General features: G+C 43.2%; 1 protein-coding gene across 4 annotated transcripts; it reads right to left on the bottom strand.

Annotated features, from left to right (window-relative positions):
* Positions 1–6,410: 6,410 nt before the first annotated feature.
* Positions 6,411–23,774, bottom strand: LOC122725426 (zinc finger protein 260-like). Of its 4 annotated transcripts, none has more exons than XM_043962532.1 (7): positions 21,882–22,993; positions 21,783–21,794; positions 20,721–21,080; positions 20,077–20,162; positions 16,548–16,674; positions 15,896–15,991; positions 6,411–9,208 (listed from the first exon to the last, which is right to left on the bottom strand). In XM_043962532.1, exons 3-7 carry the CDS (start codon positions 20,752–20,754, stop codon positions 6,867–6,869), a joined length of 2,685 nt encoding a protein of 894 aa, XP_043818467.1. In that variant the 5' UTR covers positions 20,755–21,080; positions 21,783–21,794; positions 21,882–22,993; the 3' UTR covers positions 6,411–6,866. The 4 variants fall into 4 exon arrangements, with proteins under 4 accessions (XP_043818467.1, XP_043818466.1, XP_043818468.1 ...); XM_043962531.1 differs by lacking the exon at positions 21,783–21,794 and adding an exon at positions 21,698–21,752 and having other exon boundaries at positions 22,246–22,993; XM_043962533.1 differs by lacking the exon at positions 21,783–21,794.
* Between the last annotated feature and the right edge of the window lie 4,058 nt (positions 23,775–27,832).

Below are 27,832 nucleotides of genomic sequence, written 5' to 3'. Positions count from 1 at the left end.
AGTCATTTAACCCCAATTGCCTCACCAAAAAAACCCAAAAAAACAAAAGATAGTTATGTGCGGGTAGCTAAGTGGAGCAGTGGATAAAGCACTGGCCCTGGCTGGATTCAGGAGGGCCTGAGTTCAAATCTGGCCTCAGACACTTGACACTTACTAGCTGTGTGACCCTGGGCAAGTCACTTAACCCTCATTGCCCTGAAAAAAAAATTATATGCATTTCATGTTTTCCATTTGGAAAGAAAAAGGACTATTGACCTCAAAGAATTCTCTGGTGAAGCATGGAAAGAAGATTCTGGACCTACTTGAGGCCATAACCCTGCCCAGTCAGGTCTCTGTTATGCACTGCCGAGGGCACCAAGCTATCAACTCCTCCACAGCACAAGGGGATCACAGGGCAGACCTTGCTGCTAAATCAGCTGCTGGCTCCGTTTACCTGTTTCCCCTAGCCCTGGCCCCCTTGTGCCCTACTGTGTCCCAAGGTAGTTCTCTTTCCTATACCAAGGAGGAGACCAAACAAGCTAAAACTCAAGGTTTTGTTCCTGAGCATAGAGGATGGTGGCCCTCTCCTTCTGGTTTGCTGCTTCTCCCCAGGAATACAATGTGGACATTTGCAATGGGCCTCCAAAATTACACCCACCTGGGCAGGGAAGCTCCAACCACTTTAGTAAAGTCTCTCTTTAGGGGCAAAGACATCTCTAAGATGTCTGCAATTCCTGTGCCCTCTGCACCCAAACTAATACCACTGGGGCCCTCAAACCCTCCCCTCTCTTTAAGCCAATCCAAAGATGAGGGGAACTACCAGGGCAGATAGATTTTACTCACCCACTACATTGCAAAAGGCAGAGTACTCTTAGTCTTTGTAGATACCTTTCAAATTCTTCAAGGAAGCAAAGATTGACTGGGTCCATGCACTCCCCCACATTAGAATGGCTCCTCAAGCTAATCTGGGACTAAGTCCCTTTGAACTCCTTTATGGCAAACCTTTTCTCTCCTAGACCCAGAAACACATTTTATTACTCAGTTTTCTAAATAACTTGAGCCCATTCACCAAGCCCTTAGAGATTATTCCAATCAAACCCTTCCTAAACCTTTACGGAAGGATTGACAGTGTTAATATGAATATATGGATCACCTGGATTTGATGGAGGTGCCTTCTTATCCAAAAGAATTTTTTTATGAAACCCTAGATTAATAGGATTAATAGAAACAAAATGTCCTTCAACTGAACTCCAAACTGAACCCAGATAGCTAGCAGATAAAAGACCTTACCTAGTGACTTCTTTTCCCTCAGAAGAGTAGTCACTATCTTATGGTGACATCTGGGCATCCTCATCCTTGCCAAACCCTTTTTTGGAATCCTGTAATCTTAGCATGATGCTTCTGTATTTTCTCCATACTTGTTATAGCTGAAATTGTTAAACTGCTTTTTGCTTCTGGATTTTAGTATCATACTATTGAAACTGACAATGCCCTGTAATCAGTGGACAAAAACCTTTATATACCTTAAGAAAGAGGGAGTCTCTGAGCTCCCTTCTGAGAAGGGGGGGTCTCTGATCCTGCTATATTTCTTCTTGGGACAAAAATAAATTATGATGGTTTTTGTCTGTCTCTGATCTGATCTGTAGCCATGTTCTCTGATCCGGTTAGTAGGAGATTAATTTCTCTGCTCTGTTTTGTAGGAATTCAGGTATGGAAACAAATTGTAGGAGTTATTATATTGTAATTTCTCTGATCTGTTTATTAATTTTGTAGGAGAGATTAAAGATTAATTTCTCTGATCTGTTTGTAGGAGACAGGCAAAAATAAATTATGCATTTTAATATTCAACAACAGGAACCTTAACATCCAGTCCAGCCAGGGGACCTAGTATTTCTGTAAACTTGGAAAACAGAGGGATAGAACCAATTAGTGCCTCTATGGGCGGGTCCCCATCAAGTCAGAATGCATGGACTCATGTTTCTTGCATTAAACCCTTTGTCCCCTCAGAATCAAACAGTGGGAAAAAGAAGAACATATATTCCTGTGAACCAGTGGAGAATCTCAAGTTTCTCTCCCATTGACAGACACCCTGGAATGAGTATTCTTTCTCTCTTCTTTGTACCATCATTTTTACTTTTGACCTTTCTGCTCCTTGTGCCTATTATTCCTATGCCTTAGGGACTGAACCATCCCACCTATGGCCACTCCTCTCACTATCCTCTAGGCTCTCCCATACCTTTTGAATGATGCACTCTCTGCTACCTGGAGTGATAATGCCCTCATCCGGGGGGCGGAGCCAAGATGGCGGAGAGGAAGCAGCAAGCTGCCTGAGCTCTCCTTCTGTTCCCTCAAAACGAACATTAAATCAAGCCTCTGGACGGATTCTGAAACTACAGAACCTGCAAAGAGACAGAGAGACACAGTCCTCCAACCAGAGATGATTTAGAAGACTTCAGGAAAAGGTCGGTCTGACTCGGGCAAAAGGGAGGCCCAGCGCAGGGCAGCAACCCAGCGCCGAGGGGGTCGGGGCAAGTCAGCAGGAGCTGCGGGCCACAGCCGAACAACTGAGGCTTCCGGAACCTGGTTCAAAAATCTGGTGGCCAAGAAGGACAGTGGAAAAACCTACCTGCACCAGCCGAGAGGGCCACGAACGGATCCCGCCGGGGTCTGGCGCCTGGCTGGCCGAGTGCGCTCAGACAGGAAGTGCAGGGCGGGGGATCTCCACACACCATAAAGGCCTCAGAGTAAAAGCCCGGTCACACAGCACCTATACACCTGCACAAGAAGCCCAAAACAGGGACCCTGGTGCCCCCAGAGCAGACCTCAACTTAAAGAATAAATAAATAAGCTGCAATAATGAGTAAGAAGCAAAAAAGAGCCCTCTCCATTGAGAGCTTCTGTATCAATAGGGAAGAAGCCAACACAAACTCAGATGAGGACAATAGCCTCAAATTGTCTACATCTGAAGCCTCACAAGGGAAGGTGAATTGGTCACAAGAACAAAAAGCCTTCCTGGAAGAGCTCAAAAAGGATTTTAAAAATCAATTGCAAGAGGTAGAAGAAAAAATGGGGAGAGAAATGAAAGCAAAACAAAAAACTATGAAAAAAGAATCAGCAGCTTGGAAAAGGAAGCTGAAGAAAACAAAGCCTTAAAAAATTCATTTGGCCAAATGGAAAAAAAGCTGCATAATCTCACTGAAGAAAACAATACCTTAAAAAATTCACTTAGCCAAATGGAAAAAAAGGTGCATAATCTCACTGAAGAAAACAGTACCTTAAAAAATTCACTTAGCCAAATGGAAAAAAAGGTGCATAATCTCACTGAAGAAAACAATGCCTTAAAAATTAAAGTGGGACAGTTGGAAGATAAGGAATCCATGAGACACCAAGAATCAGTCAAGCAGAATAAAAAAAATGAAAAAATAGAAGAAAATGTGAAATACCTCATTGGAAAGACAACTGATCTGGAAAACAGATCGAGGAGAGACAATTTGAGAATCATTGGACTGCCTGAAAGCCATGACCAGAAAAAAGAATCTAGATACCATATTCCAGGAAATTATTAAGGATAATACCCTCATCCAATTAGGAAAAGCAATAGCTAATGCAGGCCCTTTAGACTGCTGGATATGTAAGAGACATCCACAGAGGAAAGAGAACTCTTGGCCCCTAGCTCATGGCCTTAATGCCTCCAGGTCATATCCCATGCCTGTAGTTTCAAGGAAAACACCCAATTGCAGGCAGGCCTCAGACCCGGTATGCTTGTTTCCTACAACAATTCTTCTGAATGGGGGGGGACTAATGTTACTGGATTGTTAAGATCAATCAAGCAATCTATCTATGCTCCTCTAGTGTGAGGGAAAACAATTCTCTTCTCAATAATTCTTGGGATCTCAGCAGCAATGTGACAAAGGCTCTTTTATTTCCTTCTTGTGAGAAGGAAGCACCCTAGTGTACAGATAGTGGGTGCAAAGAAAGGGGGCTTACAGGCCTTGTTTTAAACCCTAGTCCCTAATGCAAATGGACCCTCCCCTTTTTCATCATTGTTCTGATTACTCAAGGGTTACAATCTACACGCAAAAACTAGCTAATCAGAACACAGTATTTCCATCCCTCTTCCTTATATGGGCATAACTCGGGAGTGGACCTTATTCTTCCTTATATGGACACAACTCAGGAGTGGACCTTATTGAAACCAGGGCTCCTTGAACCATGTGATTTTGTTAGCCAGATGGGGAGGAGGGGATCTGAGACCTTTGTCCTAAAAACAGGTCAGGAGGAGTATGATTGACTGTTATATCCTCATTGAGAGGAGACAACTACTCCTTTTCTCACATCTAGGATATAGGTTTATTTGTGGTCATTATACTACACCCCTGGCATCTCAGGCAGAGATACCATTCTTTATGCCAGGATGGTCTCCTGGGGAAGCTTTAATGTCTGTGGTTCTAACCACTTCTTGCCTCAGCCCCTACATAAGTTATCATCAGTGTACCTTGCGTTTTGTAGATCCTCATGTATCCCTATATCAGAACCCTCTGAGCCCTCTCCCTCCTGAGGAAAGGTATATAGTAAAAAGGTAGTCTTGGAACAATTTCCTGTGGTGGATCCCTAAAACTGCAGCACTTGCCATTCCCTTGGTGGGTTACCTAGAACATGAGGCAGTCTTCACTAACCTGACCTTAGCAATTGAAAAGATTTCTGAGCAAACCTCTTTAGGCCTTGCACACCTCCAAGTGTCCCTAGATTCTTTGGCCAATGTAGCACTGGACAATAGCCTTGGATTATTTACTTGCTGCCAAAGGCGGGGTATGCAAGGTTCAGTGTACTTCATGCTGCATGTATATCATGGCAGACACTCACAGCCAATTGTTCTCCAGCTCTTCATCCTGGACTTCATGGTTGTTTTCATTACTTGCTCCTTCCATACCTGTAATTTTGATCATTGCATGCATCTTGCTGTGTGGATCTTGTCTTTGTAATACTGTCACTTCTTTAGGTGCTTCTAGGATTAAAGCCTTTGCTGAAGCTACAGTGATGTCCTTGTGTTATGGGGAAAATGGGTATGGGGTTTGGGTTAGGGTAGGGGTTCTTAGGCATTCCTCTTTAAAGAATTACACCCTCTTGCACACAAAAGCAGTTAGAATAAGATGGTAGTTTATTTAGGGGCAAGAGAAGGGAAGAGTGGGGGGAGAAAACCATGAAAGAAATCCTTGGACTTCTCATGGGGAGATAGGTATGGAACAAAGCACGTGGCTCTGAGGTACCAATCTCCTCCAGCAGGAGACCCGAAGGTACTTTTATAGGAGGCTGATGGGGGTGGACCATCTGCCTGTGGAAAGTTCCTTTAGTGAGGGAGGACCATCCCCCACTGGTAGTGACTGGAGGAATTGGATGAGGGGTGGCTACATCTCTCAAGCCATCTCTCTCTTCAGGACACAAAGGCCACAGCCACACCCAAAGTTATCTTCCCCAGAGGTAAGGGAGATCAGAATGAAGGGTGGAGGTCCCAAAGCTAGCTCAGTCTGATCTGGCTCTGCTTATCTCTCTAGGTGTATCTGTCCTCTGGTTTAGTTTCTCAAGGAGAAGATTCCTCAATTTGCCCCAGAGAACTTCTGGGGAACTTTGGGCCCACAACACTTGGGACCCTTGGACTGCACCCACAAAGCTTTAGGGACATTTCTATACCCCATTTTCAGCCTTGAAGAAGCTACAGAAGATGGACCTTTGTCCCTTTCTCCCCAGAACTAAGAGAGGGGAGAACATTGTCGGAATATAGTGGGACCCCAAGAAACCTAAAGGTCCCAACCCCCAAGGAATCCTTAAACTTCTCCCATAGGAGAAGCAGCTCTGTCCCCCACCTCAGGAATGGGTGTTGCTGAGCAATACCAGGGTCTGTAAGATGATATGTAGGATATGGAGAGAAGATTGAAACAGGTTTTCCATAGTGATTCTGTCTCCCTGCCATATATTCCTCTCTCCTAATAAATCTCTTTTTATTTTACAAGACTCAAGGTGAGCCTCCAATTCTTTGGGTTAGCTAGCCTCCTGATCCAGGTGATGAGTCCCTCCAACAGTTATATAAATTGTTCTCTGTTGTCCTGGTACCAAAGTGTTCCCTACTGTGAGAACCAGTTCTAGGTGGGAACCACTGTCCCACCATCAGCTTGGATGGCAGTCTTTACATTTTTCCCTGATGTCAAGTATCCCCCTACTTCATTTTAATATAACCCACTTCCAAATCATGTCAAACAATTAGATTTGATTGCTGTGTGATGGATCTCCTATAGTGGGAAAAGTATATGGGGGCAGCTAGGTGGTGCAGTGGATAGAGCACCGGCCCTAGATTCAGGAGGACCCAAGTTCAAATCTGGATTCAGACAATTGACACTTACTAGCTGTGTGACCCTGGGCAAGTCACTTAACCCCAATTGCCTCACCCCCCCCCCAAAAAAAAGTATATGAACAAGACCTGACTGCTAGGAAGGGGTCTTTGGTCTGAGAGAGATGGCCACAGATCTCATTCTATTAATAATCCACTGGCAGGCAGCTAGGTGGGGCAGTGGATAAAGCACCAGTCCTGGATTCAGGAGTACCTGAGTTCAAATCCGGCCTCGGACACTTGACACTTACTAGCTGTGTGACCCTGGGCAAGTCACTTAACCCCCATTGCCCTGCAAAAAAAAAATTCACTGGCCATGTTAATAAGATGATTGAATTACCTAGATACCATGTCTTTCATATTTTTAATCATCACACTGATATCTAATTAGGTTTGCCCTCCAACTGAATCCTTTGTTACATTCATCATATTCAATGGGTTTCTTTCCAGTGTAAGTTCTCTGATGACCTTTAAGAATATTATCATTAAAGGCCTTCACTTATGACTATATTAAAATAGTTTCACTCTTATATGAATGAGTTCTCTGATGGCTTTTGAGAACATTTCTTGAACTGAAGGCTCTCCCACATTCATTGCATTCAAAGGGTTTCACCCCAGTATGAGCTCGCTGATGTCTGTTAAGGCTCTGCATCTGGAAGAAGCCTTTCCCACATTCATTACATTCAAAGGATTTCATTCCAGTGTGGTTTATCTGATGATAAATGAGATTTATCCTCTGACTAAAGGATCTCCCACATTCATTGCATTCAAAGTGTTTCTCTCCTGTATGAGTTCTTTGATGGCTTTTGAGTCCATTACTTGACCTGAAGGCTCTCCCACATTCATTGCATTCAAAGGGTTTCTCACCAGTATGGAGTCTCTGATGACTTTTGAGAACATTACTCGAACTGAAGGCTTTCCCACATTCATTACATTCAAAGGGTTTCTCTCCAGTATGAGTTCTCTGATGCCTTCTGAGCCCCTGGCTTTCACTGAAGGCTTTCCCACATATGTTACACAGAAAGGGTTTCAGTCCAGTATGAATTCTCTCATGGGTGATAAGTTGTTCCCTCCGGCTAAAGACTTTCCCACATTCATTGCATTCAAAGGGTTTCTCTCCAGTATGAGTTCTTTGATGTCTGTTAATGGATGCCCTCTCACTGAAGGTTTTTCCACATTCATTGCATTCAAAGGGCTTCACTCCAGTATGAATTTTCTGATGTCTAATAAGGCTTCCCTTTCGGCTAAAACCTTTCCCACATTCGTTACATTCAAAGGGTCTTTCTCCAGTATGTGTTCTATGATGTGTGCTGTATATGCTCTCACTGAAACTTTTCTCACATTCATTACATTCAAAAGGTTTCACTCCAGAATGAGTTCTCTGATGTCTAATAAGGTTCTCCTTCCGACTAAAGCATTTCCCACATTCATTACATACAAAAGGTTTCTCTCCAGTGTGAGTTCTCTGATGTATAACAAGGCTTGATCTCCACTGGAATCCTATCCCACATGCATTACATTCAAAAGGTTTTACTTTAGAATGTGTTTTCTGATGGCTTTTGAGAATATTTCTGTCACTGAAGGCATTCCCACATATATTACATTCAAAGGGTTTCACTCCCATGTGGGTTTTCTGATGGATTTTGAGCACACTTTTCAAACTGAAGGCTTTTCCACATTCATTACATTCAAAGGGTTTTTCTCCAGTATGAGTTCTCTGATGTCTATTAAAAGACCCCCTCTGACAGAAGGCTTTCCCACATTCGTTACATTGAAAGGGTTTCTCTCCAGTATGAGTCCTCTTATGCATAATAAGATGCCCTTTCCAACTGAAAGCCTTCCCACATTCATTACATTCAAATGGTTTCTCCCCTGTGTGAGTTCTCTGATGGCCTTTGAGTACTTGGCTCTCCCTAAAGGCTTTCCCACATATATTACATAAAAAGGGTTTCACTCCAGTATGAGTTCTCTCATGGGTAATGAGTTGTTCCCTCCTGCTGAAGACTTTCCCACATTCATTACATTCAAAGGGTTTCTCTCCAGTATGAGTTCTTTGATGTCTAGTAACAGATGCCCTCTCACTGAAAGTTTTTCCACATTCATTACATTCAAATGGTTTCAATCCAGTATGAGTTCTTTGATGTCTAATGAGGTTTGACCTCCAGTTGAAGCCTATTCCACATTTATCACAATCAAAGGATTTTTTCCTAGTCTCAGTTTTCTTCTTTTTCATCAGGCTTCTTCTATTAAAGGTTTTGCCATAACTATTGCACTCAAGTTTCTCTCCAATATGAATTTTCTGGTGTCTAGCAACATGTAATCTTCTTCCAAATGGTTTTCCACTTTCACTGTGTTCATGTAACTTTTCTCCTGTATGTAGTCTATAAAATGTAATTAGATCTGAGTGATAACTGAAGTGCTTCTTCAACTTGTTGTACTTAGAAAGGTTCTTCCCTAAGGAAAACATATTACATGTGAATGGGTCTGAAAAATCCCTGAAGCTCCTTCCAAGTGTCTTATATTTTTGAAGATTTTTCTCCATAGTTCCTCTCAATGATGGAACAAATACTGACTTGAGGAGTAAACTTTTGGCCAAGGTATGATGTCGAGGTACACTCACTTCATTAAAAATAGCTCTCTGTGACAATGTTACTTGTTTAAATCGCCTTTCCTGGTCAACCCTCTGTTTCTCTAAATTAATGTCATATTCCACAGCTTCTGTCTTTGTAGACTTCCAAGAACTATGCTTTGTTAGTCTTGTCTTGACTGATGGTCTCTTGCAAATGTCCTGCTTCAGACTTGAGTTTCTGGTTTCAAACCTGGTCTCCTGATTAAGAGAATTATTACCTGTGATTTTAACAAAAGGAACTTTTAGTACAAATTCTACTTTCTAAATATTCCATCAAGGAAAATAAAGCATCATTTGGGTCAGGTAGAACCAATATTGTTTAGGGGAATTGAAGACAAAAAGACAAATGAAGTGATAACAGAGCATCTAGCTGTCCTGGATGGGATGAATTACATTCATTCCCAGGTGTCATTAAAAATAATACTCGGGGCAGCTAGATGGCGCAGTGGATAGAGCACCGGCCCTGGAGTCAGGAGGACCTGAGTTCAAATCCGGCCTCAGACACTTAACACTTACTAGCTGTGTGACCCTGGGCAAGTCACTTAACCCCAATTGCCTCACTAAAAATAAATAAATAAATAAAAATAATAATACTCAATCACCTATACAATTGGCTAATATGACAAAAAAGGGAAATGATAATTGTTGGAGAAGATGTGGAAAAATTGGAACACTAATGCACTGCTGCTGGTAGAGGTGTGAATTGATCCAACCATTTTGGAGAGCAATTTGGATCCATGCCCAAAAGGCTATAAAACTGTGTATACCCCTTGACCCAGCAATACCACTACTAGGTCTATATCCCAAAGAGATCACAAGAAGGGAAAAGAACCCACATATACAAAAATATTCATAGTTGCTCTTTCTGTGGTAGCAAAGAATTGGAAATTGAGGGGATGCCCATAAATTGGGGAATGGCTAAACAAGTTGTAGTATATGAATATAATGGAATACTACTGTGCTATAAGAAATGATAAGCAGATGGATTTCAGAAAAATCTGGAAAGACTGACATGGATTAAAGCTAAGTGAAATGAGAAGAACCAAGAGAACATTGTACACAGTATCAACAACATTGTGTGATGATCAACTGTGATAGATTTAGCTCTTCTCAGCAATGCAATGATCCAAGGCAATGCCAAAAGACTTATGGTGGAAAATGCTCTCCACATTCAGAAAAAGAACTATGGAGTCTTGGGCAGCTAGGTGGCGCAGTGGATAGAGCACCAGCCCTGAAGTCAGGAGGATCTGAGTTCAAATATGACCTCAAACATTTAACACTTACTAGCTGTGTGACCCTAGGCAAGTCATTTAACCCCAACTGCCTCACCAAAAAAAAAAAAAAAAGAACTATGGAGTCTGAATGTAGATTGAAGCTTACTATTTTCACTTTTGTTGTTACTTTTTTGTTCTTGTTCTTGTTTATTCTTTCTTACTTTTTTTCCTTTTGTTCTGATTCTTCTCTTAGAACACGACTAATATGGAAATGTTTAACATGAGTGTAATGTATAACTTATATCAAATTGCTTGCTGTCCTTGGGAGGAGGGAAGGAAGGGAGGGTGGGAGAAAAAACTGGAATTCAAAAAAATGTCTTTACATATAATTGGAAAATTTTTTTAAATTTAAAAAATAATACTCAAAGAAAAATAGAATTACCTTCTGCATAGTGAATAGTGGAAAACCATACAGTAAAGAGGGCAAAGTAGCTCAGAAAATACTTAAGTGGAAAAAAAATTTAAGAGTGTAGGTAGACAACAATGCTGGATTGGGTAGACTGAGCAAAGCTAGAAAATTTCAGAATTACTGATCTTTTTTCACATTGGCAAGGACAAAGAAATGTGACCCAAATATTTCATAAAATTATTTTTTTTAGTTCCGAAAACAGTTAACAGATGAAGTAAATTTGTTGAATAACAACTTGATTCAATCAATGCAGGTAAATTCTTGTCAATCATTAATAATACAATGACAAGATGATTTTAAGTCTTCCATGAACTACAAAATCAGAATTTGGAAGTTGAAAGGGATCTTGGTGATTATCTAGTCCAGCTCTTACCTGAAAGAAAACCCCACAATGACCCACTCCACGAGTGGTTGTTCAAACTCTCTGCTGGAGGAGCTCCAAGGAGCTCCGAGGTGGAACCTGATGTCTTTCAAGGTAGCCTATTCCACTTTTTGACAGTTCTCTTTGTTAGAAAGTCTTCCTAATGTCATGGGGCGCAGAGCACCCCAGAATTTCTCTGGGGCACACCGAGGAATCTTCTCCTTGAGAAACTAAACCAGAGGACAGATAATGCCTAGAGGAACCAAATCGGACTGAGCTAGCTTGGGATTCCTACCCTTCATTCTGGTCTCCCTTACCCTGGGGAGATAAGTTTGGGTGTGGCTGCGGCCTTTGTGTCCTGAAGAGGGATCCGTAGCCACTCCTCACCCAATTCCTCTAGTCACTACTAGTGGGGGATGGTCCTCCACTCCTCACCCAATTCCCCCAGCTACCACCAGTGGGGGATGGTCCACCTTCATTAAAGGAACTTTGCACAGGCAGATGGTCCACCCCCATCAGGCCTCTATAAAAGTACCTTCCAGTCTCCTGTTCGAGGAGATTTGGTACCTCTGAGCCATGTGCTTTGTGCCAAATCTCCCCATGAAATGTCCAAGGATTTCTTTCATGGTTTCCCTCCCCCCACCCTTCCCTTCCCTTGCTCCTAAATAAACTATCACCTTATTCTAACTAAGTTTTGTGTGCAAGAGGGTGTAATTCTTTAAAGAGGAATTCCCAAGAACCCCAACCCCAACCTGTACCCCATTTTCCCACCATATCACTAACATCAAGCCTAATTGTTTACAACTTCTACCCCCTTCTTCTTGTTCTGCTCTCTGGCTCTACACAGAACAATCTAATTGCTCTTTTACATGACAGCCTTTCAAATATAGGATATGACTATTATGCTCTCACAAGTCTTCTCTTGACCAAGCCAAACATCTCCCTCTCCTTCAAATGATCCCCACATAACATGGTCTCCAAGCCTTCACTGTCCAGTTGTCCACCTCTGAACACTCTCCAGCTTAGCCTTAGCCACAGTGCCAAGTAACACAACACTCCAGGCATATCCCCCAAAGCATAATGCTTCTACACCTCATTATTCCTGGATGCTCAAGCCCTCTTAACATGGTCCAAAATGAAATTGGTTATTGGGGTCCCCATGTTAGTTACAGGCCTAGCTCTTATTGAGCTTCTGGTCCCCCAAACCATAAGATTTGTTTCAAAACTGCTATGTATCAGTGTCTTGTCCACTTTATATTTGTGAAGGTGTCTGCTCTGTGTGTACACCTGCACTTTACATGATGGCTATTATATTTTATCCAATCAGCTAAAATCTGGGTAAACTGTATTCATAGCACTCCCCTAAAGTATTAGAGTTTAGTGATCCTGTGGAAAAAGAAAATAGGGTTAGTCTGGCAAGATGTGATTTTGATTAAGCCATAATATATTGGCTCTTTTCTAATCGCTCCTTCCCCAACTAGACATTCACCAATTCTCTGTTTAATGATCCAATTATAATAATGTTCCTAGGAATTACAGCCAAGTTCCCTGGCCTATAGCTTGAAGACTGCTTTCTTGGAAAAAGTGGGGCATCTGTCCTCCTCTAATCTTGTACTACCCTCTCCTGTTTTCCACAATCCTTCAAATACTACTGAGAGTGGCTAGGCAACTACATCTGCCTTTTCTTTCAAGACACGAGGATGGAATGCCTCTGGGACAAGAGACCTGGAATCATCAGAGGCAGCTAAGTGCTCTCTTTCTTTCTCCTTACTTATTTTCAGTATTAACTCCCTGTTAGTCATTTTTGTTCTTTCATTTTCAGTGGAAAGGTTATTCTCTCTTGTAGAAAATATAAATAATAATAACTGAACAGCTGTTTCTCTGCTGTCAGTTATCATCCACCTGTCCATTGCAGGCAAAGGTCCTATCCTTTACTGATCCTTTTTTTTCCTCCTCATAGAAAAAGGATGCTATTCTTAGCAAGCATTTGCTTCCTTATAATATCAATTTGACTTAGACAACACTTTCTGCCCTCACCCCCCCCCCCAAAGTGCGTAGGGTCCCTCTGGACAACTCTACCAATATCTGCCAACACTGAAAACTAAGGTTCAGTAACAAAGTTCACCAACCCCAATTAGTGTATTTACTTAATCATCAGCTAGTTGAAGACAGGATATGTAGTGACAACCTAAGGATCACAGATATCCCAGGAGAACGTGACAGGACAAAAAACCTTGACACCATAATGAAGAAAATAATAGAAAAAAGCCACCCAGCAGCTAGGTGGCCCTGGATTCAGGAGGAGCTGAGTTCAAATCTGATCTCAGACACTTGACACTTACTAGCTGTGTGACCCTGGGCAAGTCACTTAACCCTCATTGCCCCACAAAAAAAAAAAGAAAAGAAAAGAAAGAAAGAAAAGAAAAAGAAAAAAACAGAAAAGAGCCACCCAGAACTTCTGAACATAGAAAATGAAATTACACCTGAAAGAGTTCTCAGATTGCCTCCAGAAAAAAATCAAAGCTGAAAACTGAAAGACACATAGGAAGTAAATTTAACAATTCAACATGGAAATAAGTTCTGCAGGCCAGTCAGGAGAATACCTTCAAATACAAAGGAAAGGATATTTGAATAAAGCAAGCATCCACTAGAAAAGGTAGGGGGAAATGGAAGAGCACTGAGCCTCAGGATGAAGCCCAGAGTGACCTATTCAGCAAATCTGAGCCTAACTGTATAGCACAAACCAGGGACATTCAATAACATAGAAGAGTTTGAAACCTTTTTAGAAAGAAAACCAGAACTTAAGTTATTATTTGAAACTCAACCATGCCAAACCATAGAAACACAGGAGTGAATAAATGCAGACAGCAACAGCAACAGCAACAGCAACAGAATAAGAACAGAAAGGCCATGAAGAGACGACTTTTTTTTTAGACTTCTTTCTAAATGTATACAAGGAGACTGGGATGAAGGTGGAAAGTGGAACCAAAAAGTGAAATTTTAAAAATTTAAAAACTAATAAAAAAAACAACAACAACAAAACTCCAAACTAATGAACAGGACTACCTGAAGTGGAGGAAAGGATGGGGGAATCTGTTTGACTAACTGAGAGGAAAAAAGAGAGGAAAGAATTCAATAACCAGATAAAAGTAGGAGAGAAAAAGGAACTAATAAATTGAAGGATGCTATTCTTAGTAAGCATTCTATAAAAGGAAAAGGATAACAAAGGAGAAGGGGGGATCAAAGGTGAGGGGAAGAGAGCCAGTGGGAACAGTCACTTTAAAAAGATATTAAAGCAAATGAAGGAACATAATATTGTGTTTGCAGCAGAAGAAAACTCATAACAAAAAAAAAATTTAGAGACCGAAGGAAATAGAAATAGAACTCTCAGAACTTTAGATGCAAATGATTAATCTAATAAAGAGAAAACGACTGACAGTTTAGATAAGAAAACAAAACTCTGCAATCTGTTGCTTATAAGGAACACATTTAAAAAACAAAGACATACACAAAATAAAACTGGGGGAATAGAAAAAAATTGACTATGCATCAAGTGAACCCCAAAAAGCAGGAGTTGCCCTTGTGCTATTTAAGCAAAAACAAATATTGGAAAAATAAAAAGGGATAAACTAGGAAATTATATTATGCTGAAAGGACCTATAGACATCAGAAACAGTATCAGTAATAAACACATGCACCAAATGTCTCCAATGCATCCAAATTCATAAAGAAAATATTATCAGAGCTTTAAGAAGAAATCAACAGTAATGCACTAGTGATAGGAGACGTCAAGAGATCTCTATGGTTAAATCTAACAGAAAGTGTGGAAATGACAATATTTCTGGAAAAACTAGTTAAAAGACTTGTGACATCTTTTAATTGGGATAGCAAAAGAATATACATTTTAATATGGAACTGTTATAAAAACTGCATTACTAGGGCACAGAGATATTATAAACAAATGTAAAAAGGCAGAAATAATTAATACATCCTTTACAGACCATAATGTAAAGAAAACAGAAATTGGTGCAGGGACCCCAAACAAAAGATGCAGACCCAATTGAAGACTTAAGAATGAATTCTGAAACAATGAATGGGTCAAAGACCCACAGAAACAATAACGCTGTAAAAGAAAATGATAATGATGAAATAGCACAGGAAAATTTCTGGGATGCAGCTAAAGTGGTCCATAGGAAGAAAATCTTATCCTTATAATCACACCTTAACAAAATGGAAAAATAGAGGAATAATGAATTGAATATGCAAAGATTCGAGGGTTTCCCCATTGCACAGAATACAACCTTTGGGTTTAGAGACTTTTGAATCTATTTTAAAAGACCCTTATGCTTCATAAAAGCTTCTTCCGAATCTAAGAGAAAATGATGCCATTTTGGCTAATTTTTTTATTAGGATTAATTATCTTAACTATTCGATGTAGTTTTGCTGAACTGTTTTTTTATGTTTTGTTATTCTCTGGAAAGGAAAGAGGAGTGAGATACAGGGAAATGTAGATGACAAAACAAAGGCTATTGATAAAATTATTTCTAAAAAATAAAGTTAATCTACATTTTAAAGTATCTGCAAGTAATGGAAATTTGCAGTTTGAATTATTATCTGTCACTCTTCCTTGTGTATCAGGAATATTTTTGCTGATAGCAATTAAACTGAAAATTATTTTCCAATAACACAAAAGAAGGGACATATCTTATTCGCTGAGACAGGAAAGGAGAGAGAAACAGATCTGGGGGCAGTAACTGTTCATACTTTACAGTCAGAGGCCTTCCCCCCAAAGCCTGAGGGCCTTGGAGGTGAGCTCTTTGAGCACCAATGACTCCCATCTACCTGTTTTGAGCTCACTCACCTGTGGAAGAGCCTCTGGGGACTTCTCCCTCTGACATCCACTGCACGTCTCCTCTCTCTAACAAGGAGATCACATCCAGTTTGGAAACAGGAAGCCCTAGGAATAGGGTTAGAAATGGGAAAGGGCTGAAGACAGAAAGTTGTCTAAAAATCCATGGCTAGTCTAGGAAAAAGGACAGCTAAGAAAGTACATGGCTGGTACCAAGGACCTGCGAAACAAGCTGGAAGGGAAGGCTGGGGAGCGCTAGGAAGGATAACCAGAGAACTTTATGTTTGACCCGTTGGACCACTTAACTCCTACATCAGGGGAGTGGCCAAGTGTTTGCTGCTGACCTTGCTGGGAGAGGAGGGAGATCCTGGCCAATCAGGAAGGCTTCTGGGAGAAAGAAGCCCTCCCACTCCCCATGGGGCAGGGGCCACACAAAGAACCATGGGGTTTCTATCGGCTCCAAGCATAGACTTTCACTTGGAAGCAGTGAACAGAAAGTATTCTCTCACTGGGCCACAAGGGACTAGGGATTTCCCATAAGGACTGGTAATCTGGAATTCCCAGATAACCAGCCCAGACTCAGCTCACCTGTGCTGATACCCCGCGGCCCACAGGACCCCTCATGGCCAGATTCTGAATCCCAGGGGATTGACGGTGTGCTTACCGAGGAAGACCAGGTTCTCATAAGTCTCCAACACCACGTTCCTGTACAGGGCCCTCTGGGCAGGCGCCAGACATCTCCACTCCTCCCTTGTAAAGACCACCACCACGTCCCTTAATGTCACCGATGCCTGAATCAAACACATTCCTGCTTAACCAGAGGCCACTCCTCTCACAGGTGAAGTTGAAGGTCATCAAACTGGACATTGCATGCCAAGTACTTCTTGAATAACGACTTCCTCTAGGCCTCATTTGTACCAGTCAGTGGCATGTACAGTTTTATGTGAATGCTCAAGTTTATCCTTTCCACAGGTGAACCCAAAGAAAATCATACACTCTACTCCTAATGCCCCAAACCTCACAAGATAAATCGGCAAACACCTTACAATCAGTTCAATCACACTAACATCAACAGCACTCCAAATGTTCATTTATGGTTGGCTGCATCAACTTATCTGTGGCATATTCATTCACAAGATACCCCACAAGTGGCCCATTACACAAGCAGCTCTCTCCATCCCCACCACTAACGCCACTCTGCTCCTCTCAGAGATCACTGACTCCTCTGTACTTTGGAGTCCTGGAATAAAATTCAGCCCTCTCCCTGCAGAGTTATAACATTTATTGTACTTTCCCACAAGAGGCACACAACTCTATTAAGTCCCAAAGGAAATATTTCCTGCAATACGTGGCAGCATCAACAGTCTTTCTGATGGCAGTTTTCTCTCTAAGGCAGATGGTAAACCAGCCTCTGTTACCTTTACAGAACCCTTTCCCCTCCTCTGCCAAAGGTCCAACCAAGCAGAGGGTCTTTTATCATGCAAAGGCACAAATGCAGCCTGAGGGGTGGGCAACCCATCTTTTCTGTCATTCTGCCTACCTGACCAGTCCCCCTCTTTTTCTTTTTTTTTTTGAGGGGGGACTTAGTTTTTTTTATTTGGGCTTATAATGCCAAGCACTGCGCTCTCACTTTACAATTATCATTCCCATATCTGATTATGATATTCCCTCTTATGTCTAGGTAACACATCCATTCAGAGCTTATAAGTGGATGTGTTAGCCTACATCTAATTTCTTCCGTACTTGTCTCCATTTTCCCCAACAACTTTTTCCATACAGGAAGGCCATACCCATATAGCTGGGGTCTTTGTGTTTATCAAACAGTAGGCCAGCCAGTTCACTGGTTTCTGCATGTTCTATCCTTTACCTGTCCTACTGATCTATTTTTTTTTTTTTTAGTGAGGCAATTAAGTGACTTGCCCAGGGTCACACAGCTAGTAAGTGTCAAGTGTTTGAGGCCAGATTTGAACTCAAGTCCTCCTGAATCTAGCCACCTAGCTGCCCCCTCACCGCTAATAAATTAAACTTTAAATAATTTAATTATTTTCCATTTCAATTAATTATTTTATTATTTTTAATTTAAACTTTTAATTTTATTTAATAAAATAGTAATTGTTTTAAAATTTTAATAATTATAATTTTTATAAATGTTGATTAGAGGTATTAGTCTAAAGTTTTCCTTTTTCTGATTTGACTCTCCCTGGTGTATGTATTAAGACCATATCTATGTCACAGAAAAAAATTGGTAGCATCCTTTCTTTTCCTAATTTTACAGTTCATAACATATTGAAATTACTTATTCTTAGAATGTTTGAATTTCCTTGTGGTTCCATCTAGTTGTTTTTTTTTTTCTTTAGGGGTTCATTTGTAGCTTGTTCAATTTGCTCCTCTGATAATGGGTTGTTTAAAGTTTTTGTTTCTTGTTTTAAGAATTTCAGTATTTTATATTTTTGAAACTCCTCGTTTTTGCTGGCATCTCATTTGCTTTTGCTGTCCTTGCTTCTTTTGGGGTCATTTCCATTTTCTTCCAGGAGCACATGACCGTCTAAAATGTCAAAGTATAAATGTGGTGCCTTCCAAATTACTGATGGCTAAGAGACATCTTGACAGATGGCTTTTCCTCTGCTTTTGTTTGTCCTTATTCCTTTCATCCACAAATGCTCTCAGGATGAGCTCGCCTCATTGGGGCTCATGCCACTTTCCATGTATCTGTTTGTCATTCTGCTTCTGTTTATAATCACAGAATCAGCATATGGAGGCACACCCTAGAAGTCATTCTGTCCAACCTGCACTTGAACAAGGACCCCTGAAAAGTGGTCACCCAGCCTTTGCCTAAAGGCCTCCAGTGAGGGAGACCCCAGGACCCCCTGAGCCAGTACTCTCTCCAGCTGGACTTTTTCCCGTACTCCAAGCCAGACTGGTCCCTGCTCTCAGCTTAGGCCCCTGGAGCCAATGCAGTTGCATGTATCATGTTCCCGCTGAATCAATATCTTCTCTTCACCAATCTAGATTGCCCGGGTTCCTTTAGTGGAGCCTCAGATGATATAAGTTTGAGCCCTTTCACCATCCTGGTCTCCCCTGGACACATTTTTACTTAGAAAAGCCTTCCTAAAATATGTTGTTCTTCAGTTGTTTCAGTCCTGTCTGACTCTCCATGACCCTATTTGGGGTTTTCCTGGCAAAGATACTGGAAAGATTTGCCATTTCCTTCCCGAGCTCATTGTACAGATAGGGAAACTGAGGCAAACAGGGTACACTGACTTGCCCAGGGTCACACAGGTAGTAAGTGTCTGAGGCTCAGTTTGACCTTGGGTTTTCCTGACTCCAGGCACGGTACTCTAACCACTGTACCACCTAGCTGCCCTAACTTCCTAAAACATGGGACCACAAACTGAACCCTATCCTCCAAGTATGTCGCCATGATGAGGCCCCAGGACACCTTCTTTCCATCTCCTCCTGCAGAGCCCCCTGTCTCCTTGACTCTCTTGTCTGCTCCTACCCCATCTGTCTCCTCCTGCCTCTTTGTACACTTCATATACTCTTTAATCTTTTATCTCCATATACATAGAATGGGAAGGTCTTGGAAAATAGAGACAACCACATCCTTCTCTTTGCATGGCCACTGCCTGCACACAGTAGGGGTTTAATAAACATTTGCTGAGGGGCGGCTAGGTGGCGCAGTAGATAGAGCCCCAGCCCTGGATTCAGGAGGACCTGAGTTCAAATCCGACCTCAGACACTTAACACTTGCTAGCTGTGTGACCCTGGGCAAGTCACTTAACCACAATTGCCCGGCCAAAAAAAAAAAATTTGTTGATTGGAATTTCTTAATTGATGGAAAAATCCTAAGGGTCAGAGGAGAACTTTGGGCCCAACTTCTCTGCCTCATGCAGATGTTCAGTGTCTGCGTTCACAGGTACACTTTCTCATCAGAATAACAGAATGCCCAACACTTGGACATTTACATCCCATGGAGATATCTGGGCTCCAATGACCCATGAACTTTGCATGATTGATGAGAAAAGCCTCAGGCTTCTGACAAGGAGAATTCAGGCTAAGGTCCTCAGGAGGGACTTGGGTGGACTGACACCACTGAATATGCTGCTTGACTGACAAGGGAAAGGAATGTGTCTACATACTGAGAAAAGACACGGCATGAAATGATTCTCAGGAGGGCCTATAAATAAACTCACCTGAAACCTGGCTGGGAGGAATCCAGGCGTCGTTCCTTGCTCAGTCCTCCCATCTGGGGAAAAGGCAAAGCCTTGGGGAGGCTGAGCTGGATAAGAAGAAAAATCACCAAAGCTGGCTTGCGGCTCCTACACCAAGCCCTCCCTCACCCACACCCTGCTGCACTGCCCATTGCAGGCTCTAAACACGCCCCTGGAGGGATCCTTATGCATGCCGCTCCCTGCTCCAGGTCACCCTTCCAATTGTCTCCTGAGCTGCCAACGGCTGCCACGATAAGTCACTTTTAGAAGGAGGTGAGGTGGGTGGATGAGCTGGATTTCAATGCTTCCTCTCCCTTCTCCAGATCTGGAGACCCTGCCCTGGAAATCTACCTTACCCCCACCAGAGTCCCCATTATCGCTACTAACCATCCCATTCTGGAGGGGCAAACAGGCGTTTAATCCATGTCTGTTAACTGGCTGACTGAGTGTACAAGATTAGCTCCTGGGAGCTAGGGCCAGTCACGTGGGATAAGTGGAAGAGGGGAGAGAAAGGAAAAGAATAGCCAGGGCACCCGCTGTAATTGTTCATCGCTCCCCAACAGGATCAGTGCCTGGCAAACCCCGCCTGCTACCCTGCAGAGGCTCCATGCTATTGAGAAGCTCACCTCTCTCCGCAGGCATGAAGGCCAAGTCCTCCATGGTCCTGTCCTGGCTGAGTGCTCCCTGCCCAGGCAGGGTGGGCAGGAGTCCCTGGCTGATCCCCAGGAGTACCAGGGGCGCTATCTCCGGGCTGTGTGCTCAGATCTCAGGGCAAGTGTCGTCTCCTGGTGGGATTCCTTTTCACGTAGGAAAAGCGCTACCACCTTCCCTTCCTAGTCCAGCCGGGGACTCAAAAGCAGGATCACCTCACTGGGCTCTTCCCTCCGGGGCTCAGATACCCGCTGTCACCCGAGAACTGAAGATCTGGAGGCAGCAGGAGGGGCCCAGGAATCACCTCTCACAGGGTTACTCAGGACCTTGGGACCCTGGGTGTACAAAGGAGCTTCACTCAGTCATCAAACACTGAAGGAAGACCGACAGTGTCACATACTTGGGGGAAGCAAGGGCTCACCACCTGGGGCTCCAGGAGGAGTCTTTTTTGTTAATGCATCTTGTTTCCCATTAAGGCAAGGAGGTGTTGAGATCACCTTCCCTTCTGTACATGCACACCTACCAAAATATGGCTACATGGCAAACTTCAATATGTGTGGGCCCAGAAACTTTGAATGCATTAAAACTGAACTAACCTTGTTTTTTAAAAAATAATTAAACTTTACTTTAAAAATATACACTTTGCAGGCAGCTAAGAGGCTCAGTGGACAAAGCACCAGCCCTGCAGTCAGGAGGACCTGAGTTCAAATCCAGCCTCAGACACTTGACACTTACTAGCTGTGTGACCCTGGGCAAGTCACTTAACTATCATTACCCAGTCAACCCCCCGCCCCCCCCCATATATACATTTTGCAAAGAGCCACTTTTACTCAAACTCTTCCTCTTACCAAATGTACCACTAGCCTCAACTGCTTCTTCCACAAACTATGGATATTGCTACCAAGCCTGGAGACAGGAAGACCCTAGTTCAAATACAGCCTCAGATACTTACTAGCTGTATGACCCTGGGCAAGTCACTAGATCTCTGTCTGCCTCAGTTTCCTTATCTGTAAAATAGAGATAATAAAAACACTTACCTCTCAGGGTCACTGTGAGCATTGAATGAGATAAAACATAAATCTCTCAACCTGGTTTCTGGCACACTGCTTTTATCATTATTATTGTGGTGGGTTTACCTTTCAGACTCAGTGAACTCTTGGACAGTGTGACTGTTATTGTTCAGGAGACCATTAGAAGACATCTTCAGAGTTCTGTCAGGCTCTGAGGCAGGTGCTGGGCACAAGCCCTTTCCAGTCCTGGCTGCCCTCCCCCCATCACTGGTGGGGATAGAAGGCTCCTTGCTCCCACTTCCCTCTTCACCCCTCCCTCCATCACTCAGCATCCCCTCCTCCTTTGAGGTCTGACACCCAGTCCAGATCCTGGCAGCTGCTGTCTGCAGAGCCCCGGGCCTTGCCCCTCCCTCCCTCCACGAGCTCACTACCCAGAGCATCATTTTCCTCTGCTCCCCAGCCGCTGCCCAACACACACAAGCGCCCTCACCCCTCAGTTCTTCAAGCTGTTCTTCTCCCGTGATGGGCCTGCCCCCTTCTCTCCTCCGATGCTGCCCCACACTGGAAGGAGCCTCACACTGGCAGTCTTTCAAGTCTCCTGCTAGGTCCGCCTGCCTCAGGTGTCTCCCCACTGCCATTCATCCTTCCTTCAGCCACTAAGAGGCAGGTCCTATCATGTCCCTCCCCCTCCTTCATAAACTCAGGTGGCTCTGTTGGGTGGCATTCAAGGCCCTTCCGAATCCGCCTCTTTCCCTTCTCCAGTCTCCTTTCACCTCACTCCCTCCTCCCCCCACTCTTCACTCCTGGCTGTTGTGGTAAAAATTATTTGTGGTATAAGCCTGGCCCTAGCGCAGGTAGCAGGGTGGAGGAGGGCTGACCCCGGAACGCTCCAGGCTAACCGGCTGGGCTGCCCTCGGGCTCCATTCAGGAGTCCTCCCCAGTGGCAGTTCCCCCTCCCTAGCACTTGTTTGTGGCCATCTGCTATGAGATGGGTAGCTCCTCCAGGGCAGGCCTGGCTTTTGCCTCCTTGGACCCCCAATGTTTAGCCCTACTGTGCGCCTGGCACACAGTAGGCTCTTGGTGAGTGTTTGAGAAGGTGCTAAAGGGAGGGAGGGTGTCAACCACTGGAGGGGAGGTTGGGGGCAGGGCGGGAGAGGTAATGTTCAAATGCTTCAAAGACCCCAGGACTCGGACTAGACCCCCGAGTTGGGTCATTTCGGCCAAGGGAGGAGGGCAGAGGGGACAAGACCTACAGAAGGTCTGAGGTCGAACTGAAAAAGGAGGAAGGAGCAGTGGATAAAACACAGGCCCTGGATTCAGGAGGACCTGAGTTCAAATCCGGCCTCAGACACTTGACACTAGCTGTGTGACCATGGTCAAGTCACTTAACCCTCATTGCCCTGGGCGGGTGGGGGGGGGGAGAAGGAGGAAGTGGGGGGCACAGGGTCTGGCGAATTTTCAGGACGGAGATGCGTGGGTTTGGGGGTCCGAGGCAGAAAAGGGGCTAGGACATGGTCGATTTGGGGTGTGGGGCTATCTGCAGGAAAAGATAGGAGGGGGCAATGCCTAAGGGGCATGGGGACGGGCAAGTAGCGGCTCCAAGAAGAGGAATCCACTGCTACACTCTCAACAGGCGATCTCGCGTGGCAGATCCCACGCACAGGGACACACGACACAAGGCACACTCCTGGAGACCACACTCCAACGTGCAAGTACACAAACCATGCGTGTTCTCGGAGGCCCCACGCTCTCTCACTGGAGCATAAGCCCGTGGCAAGAGAGCAATTATGCGTACACAAGACACCACTAACTCCGCCACCCCAGGCCCCAAGGGGCGGGGAGCTGGAGGAGACACTGCGCCTGCGCACTGATTCAGCCGCAGGAGGCGCCGGGGAGAGCCCACGGGCAGTGCGCAAGGGAGGGGGCGGGGCGGCGGGGGACGCTGCTCGTGCGCATTCCCTCCCTCAGGCCCTCCCTTCTGCACTCACGCATTGGCTCAGCCCCTCAAGCAGCCCCCGGAGCCCCAGGCTGCCAGTCTGGCCTCCTAGAAGGGACGCGACTTCAGCCTTCTGACGCTCGGAAGAAGGCTTCCCCAAATGGGAAATCTACGTCATTCCGCACCTGAGGGGACTCCCGATGCATTCTGGCAAATGGAGTTCAGAAGCGGGACGGTGCCTCCCGGCCCTCCCTGCGCATGCGCCACTTCAGCCAGGAGGGTTTCCGTGTTTTACTCTCCCAAAAGAGCCTCTGCGCCTGCGCATTGGGAAGGGGCCCCCGTTCCTTTGACAAGCCTTTGGAGGTGGGGAGTGTTCACCCGTCATCTAAGTAGGGGCCCTACCGGGAGGTTGAGATTCCGCAGACATCCCCCGGAGCTGGGGCAAAGATTTCGTTGCGCAGGGAGGAAGCCCGGAGAGACCCGAGGATCAGACAAAGGAAAGGGCATGAAAGGGATGGGAAGGTCAAGGTTGCCATTCCGAAGGAATCCTCGGGGGCAGCTAGGTGGCACAGTGGATAAAGCACCGGGCCTGGATTCAGGAGTACCTGAGTTCAAATTCGGCCTCAGACACTTGACACTTACTAGCGGTGTGACCCTGGGCAAATCACTTAACCCTCATTGCCTCAAAAAAAAAAAAAAAAAAAAAAAAAGGAGGAATCCTCCTTGAATACTTCCAGCATTGTCCCTGCTCCTGACATCCCTGGGGTCCCCAGCCTCCCCTCCCCATTCTTTGGACTTCTGCAGTAGGAGGCTGATGAGAGGAAGGGAGAGCTGTGTTACCACTACTCTCCCCTACCCCCAGGGCTCCAGTTCTACCAGGAGTGGAGTTGGGGGGGGGGCAGGGGGCAGCCCCCTGCCCCGCTGTTCCGGGTCTAAAGGAATTTCCCATCATCCCTTGGGATGATTGAGAAGCAGGGATGTTCTGAGTAGGATTACAAGTTGGGGATGAGGCTTTTTTTTTTTTTTTGTGAGGCAATTGGGGTTAAGTGACTTGCCCAGAGTCACACAGCCAGTAAATGTCAAGTGTCTGAAATGGATTTGAACTCAGGTCTTCCTGAATCCAGGACCAGTGCTTTATCCACTGTGCTGCCTAGCTGCCTCAAGGCTGACTTCTGCAAGCTTGCCTTGGCCAGACTCAATTTCCATGGTGACACTTAGGCTCCTTTCCAAAGGGTTCCAATACTCTGTGTCTCCTGACTCCAGGGCCATTGCTCTATCCACTGCACCATCTAGCTTTAGCTGCCGCTAGCTTCCAAATTCTTAGAGGAGAAGTTAAATGAGCTACAAGAGGAAATAGCACAACTATACTAGTGGGGGATCTGAATCTTCCCCTCTCAGAATTAGATAAATCTAGCCACAAAATAAATAAGAAAGAAGTTAAAGAGGTGAATAGAATGTTAGAAAAGTTAGATATGATAGATGTCTGGAGAAAATTGAATGGGGATAGAAAGGAATATACCTTTTTCTCAGCACTACGTGGCACATATTCAAAAATTGACCATGTATTAGGGCACAAAAACATCATAGTCAAATGTAGAAAGGCAGAAATAGTAAATACATCCTTCTCAGATCATGATGCAATAAAAAATTACACATAATAAAGAGCCATGGAAAGGTAGTTGGAAAATTAATTGGAAAGTAAATAATCTCATTCTAAAGAATGAGTGGGTCAAACAACAAATCATAGAAACAATAACTTCATCCAAGAGAATGACAGTAATGAGACAGCATACCAAAACTTATGGGATGCAGCCAAAGGAGTGCTTGGGGGGAAAATTTATATCTCTAAATGCTTACATCAATAAAAAAGAGAAAGAAGAGATCAACGAATTGGGCATGAAACTTTAAAAGCTAGAAAAAGAACAAATTTTAAATCCCCAATTAAATACTAAATTAGAAATCCTGAAAATTAAAGGAGAAATTAATAAAACTGAAAGCAAGAAAACTATAGAATTAATCAATAAAACTAAGAGCTGGTTTTATGAAAAAAACAAACAAACAATAAAATAGATAAACCATTGGTTAATTTGATTAAAAAAAGAAAGAAGAAAACCAAATTACCAGTATCAAAAATGAAAGGGGTGATTTCACCACCAATGAAGTGGAAATTAAAGCAATAATTAGGAACTATTTTACCCAACTGTATGCCAATACATTTGACAATCTAAATGAAATGGATAAATATTTACAAAAATACAAATTGCCCAGGTTGGCTGAAGAGGAAATAAAATCCTTAAATAGGCCCATATTAGAAAAAGAAATTTTGGAGAGGCTGTGGGAAAATTGGAACACTAATGCATTGTTGGTGGAGCTGTGAGCTGATCCAACCATTCTGGAGAGCAATTTGGAATTATGCCCAAAGGGCGATAAAGCTGTGCATACCCTTTGACCCAGCAATCCCACTTTTAGGTCTTTTGCCCAAAGAAATCATGGAAGGGGGAAAGGGACCCACATGTACAAAAATATTTATAGCGGCTCTTTACGTGGTAGCAAGGAATTGGAAGTTGAGGGGGTGCCCATCAATTGGGGAATGGCTGGACAAGTTGTGGTATATGAATACAATGGAATACTATTGTGCTGTAAGAAATGATGAGCAGGAAGAGTTCAGAGAAACCTGGAGGGTCTTACGTGAGCTGATGATGAGTGAGATGAGCAGAACCAGAAGAACATTGTACACAGTATCATCAACATTGAGTGTTGACCTACTGTGATGGACTATATTCTTCTCACCAATGCAATGGTACAGAAGAGTTCCAGGGAACTCATGATAGAAGAGGATCTCCAAATCCAAGAAAAAAAAAAAGAAAGAAAGAACTGTGGAGTATAGATGCTGATTGAACCATATTATTTCTTTTGTTTTGGGTGCTGTTGTTTTTTTTTTCTATTTTGAGGTTCTGCATCACTGCTCTGATTCTTTCTCTTGTAACAGGATTAATGCAGAAATAGGATTAATGTTATTATGTGTATATATATATGTGTGTGTATATATATATATCTATATGTATATGTATAGATATATATAGATATAACCTATATCAGATTACCTGCTGTCTAGGGGAGGGGGGAGGGAGGGGAGGGAGGGAGAAAAATCTGAAATTGTAAAGCATGTATAAACAAAAGTTGAGAACTATCTTTACATGTAACGGAAAAAATAAAATATCTCAAAAAAAAAAAAAAAAAAGAAATTGAACAAGCCATTAATGAACTTCCTAAGAAAAAAATCTCCAGGGCCAGATGGGTTTACAAGTGAATTCTACCAAACATTTAAAGAACAATTAATTCCAAAATTATACAAATTATTTGGAAAAATAGGTGAAGAAGGAGTTCTACTAAATTCCTTTTATGACACAGATATGGTGTTGATACGAAAACCCGGCAGAGCCAAAACAGAGAAAGAAAATTATAGACCAATTTCCCTAATGAATATTGATGCAAAAATCTCAAATAAGATATTAGCATGGAGATTACAGCAAGTGATCACCAGGATAATACACTATGACCAGGTGGGATTCATACCAGGAATGCAGGGCTAGTTCAACATTAGGAAAACTTAACATAATCAACCACATCAATAAGAAAACTAACCAAAATCATATAATTATCTCATAGATGAAGAGAAAGCTTTTGACAAAATACAGCACCCATTCCTGATAAAAAACACTAGAGAGGTTGGGAATAGATGGAGCTTTCCTTAAAACAATAAGCAGTATCTACCTAAAACCATCTGCAAGCATTATTTGTAAAGGAGATAAGTTAGAGGCATTCCCAATGAGATCAGGGGTGAAACAGGGATGTCCATTATCACCTCTATTATTTAATATTGTACTAGAAATGTTAGCTTTAGCAATCAGAGAAGAAAAAGGAATTAAAGGAATTAGAATAGGCAAGGAGGAAACAAAACTTTCATTCTTTGAAGATTATGTGATGGTATACTTAGAGAATCAACTAAAAAATTACTTGAAACAATTAACAACTTTAGCAAAGTAGCAGGATATAAAATAAATCCACAAAAATCATCAGCATTTCTATACATGACCAACAAAGTCCAGCAGCAAGAGATAGAAAGAGAAATTCCATTTAA

This window comes from Dromiciops gliroides, chromosome 4, assembly GCF_019393635.1.
Source record: "Dromiciops gliroides isolate mDroGli1 chromosome 4, mDroGli1.pri, whole genome shotgun sequence".
Classification (NCBI taxonomy): domain Eukaryota; kingdom Metazoa; phylum Chordata; class Mammalia; order Microbiotheria; family Microbiotheriidae; genus Dromiciops; species Dromiciops gliroides.
Note: the sequence above shows the minus strand (reverse complement) of the source record. Positions and strands in the feature narration are given on the sequence as shown.

Bases quoted from the DNA above. Each gene is read 5' to 3' on its own strand.
- LOC122725426 (XM_043962532.1), bottom strand. From the start codon at position 20,754: ATGGAGGACTTGGCCTTCATGCCTGCGGAGAGAG. The intron at 20,163-20,720 runs GTGAGCTTCTCA...CTTCTTATCCAG, and splicing joins CTTCATGCCTGCGGAGAGAG to CTCAGCCTCCCCAAGGCTTT. The intron at 9,209-15,895 runs GTGAGTGAGCTC...TTAAAATCACAG, and splicing joins CCCCAGAGGCTCTTCCACAG to GTAATAATTCTCTTAATCAG.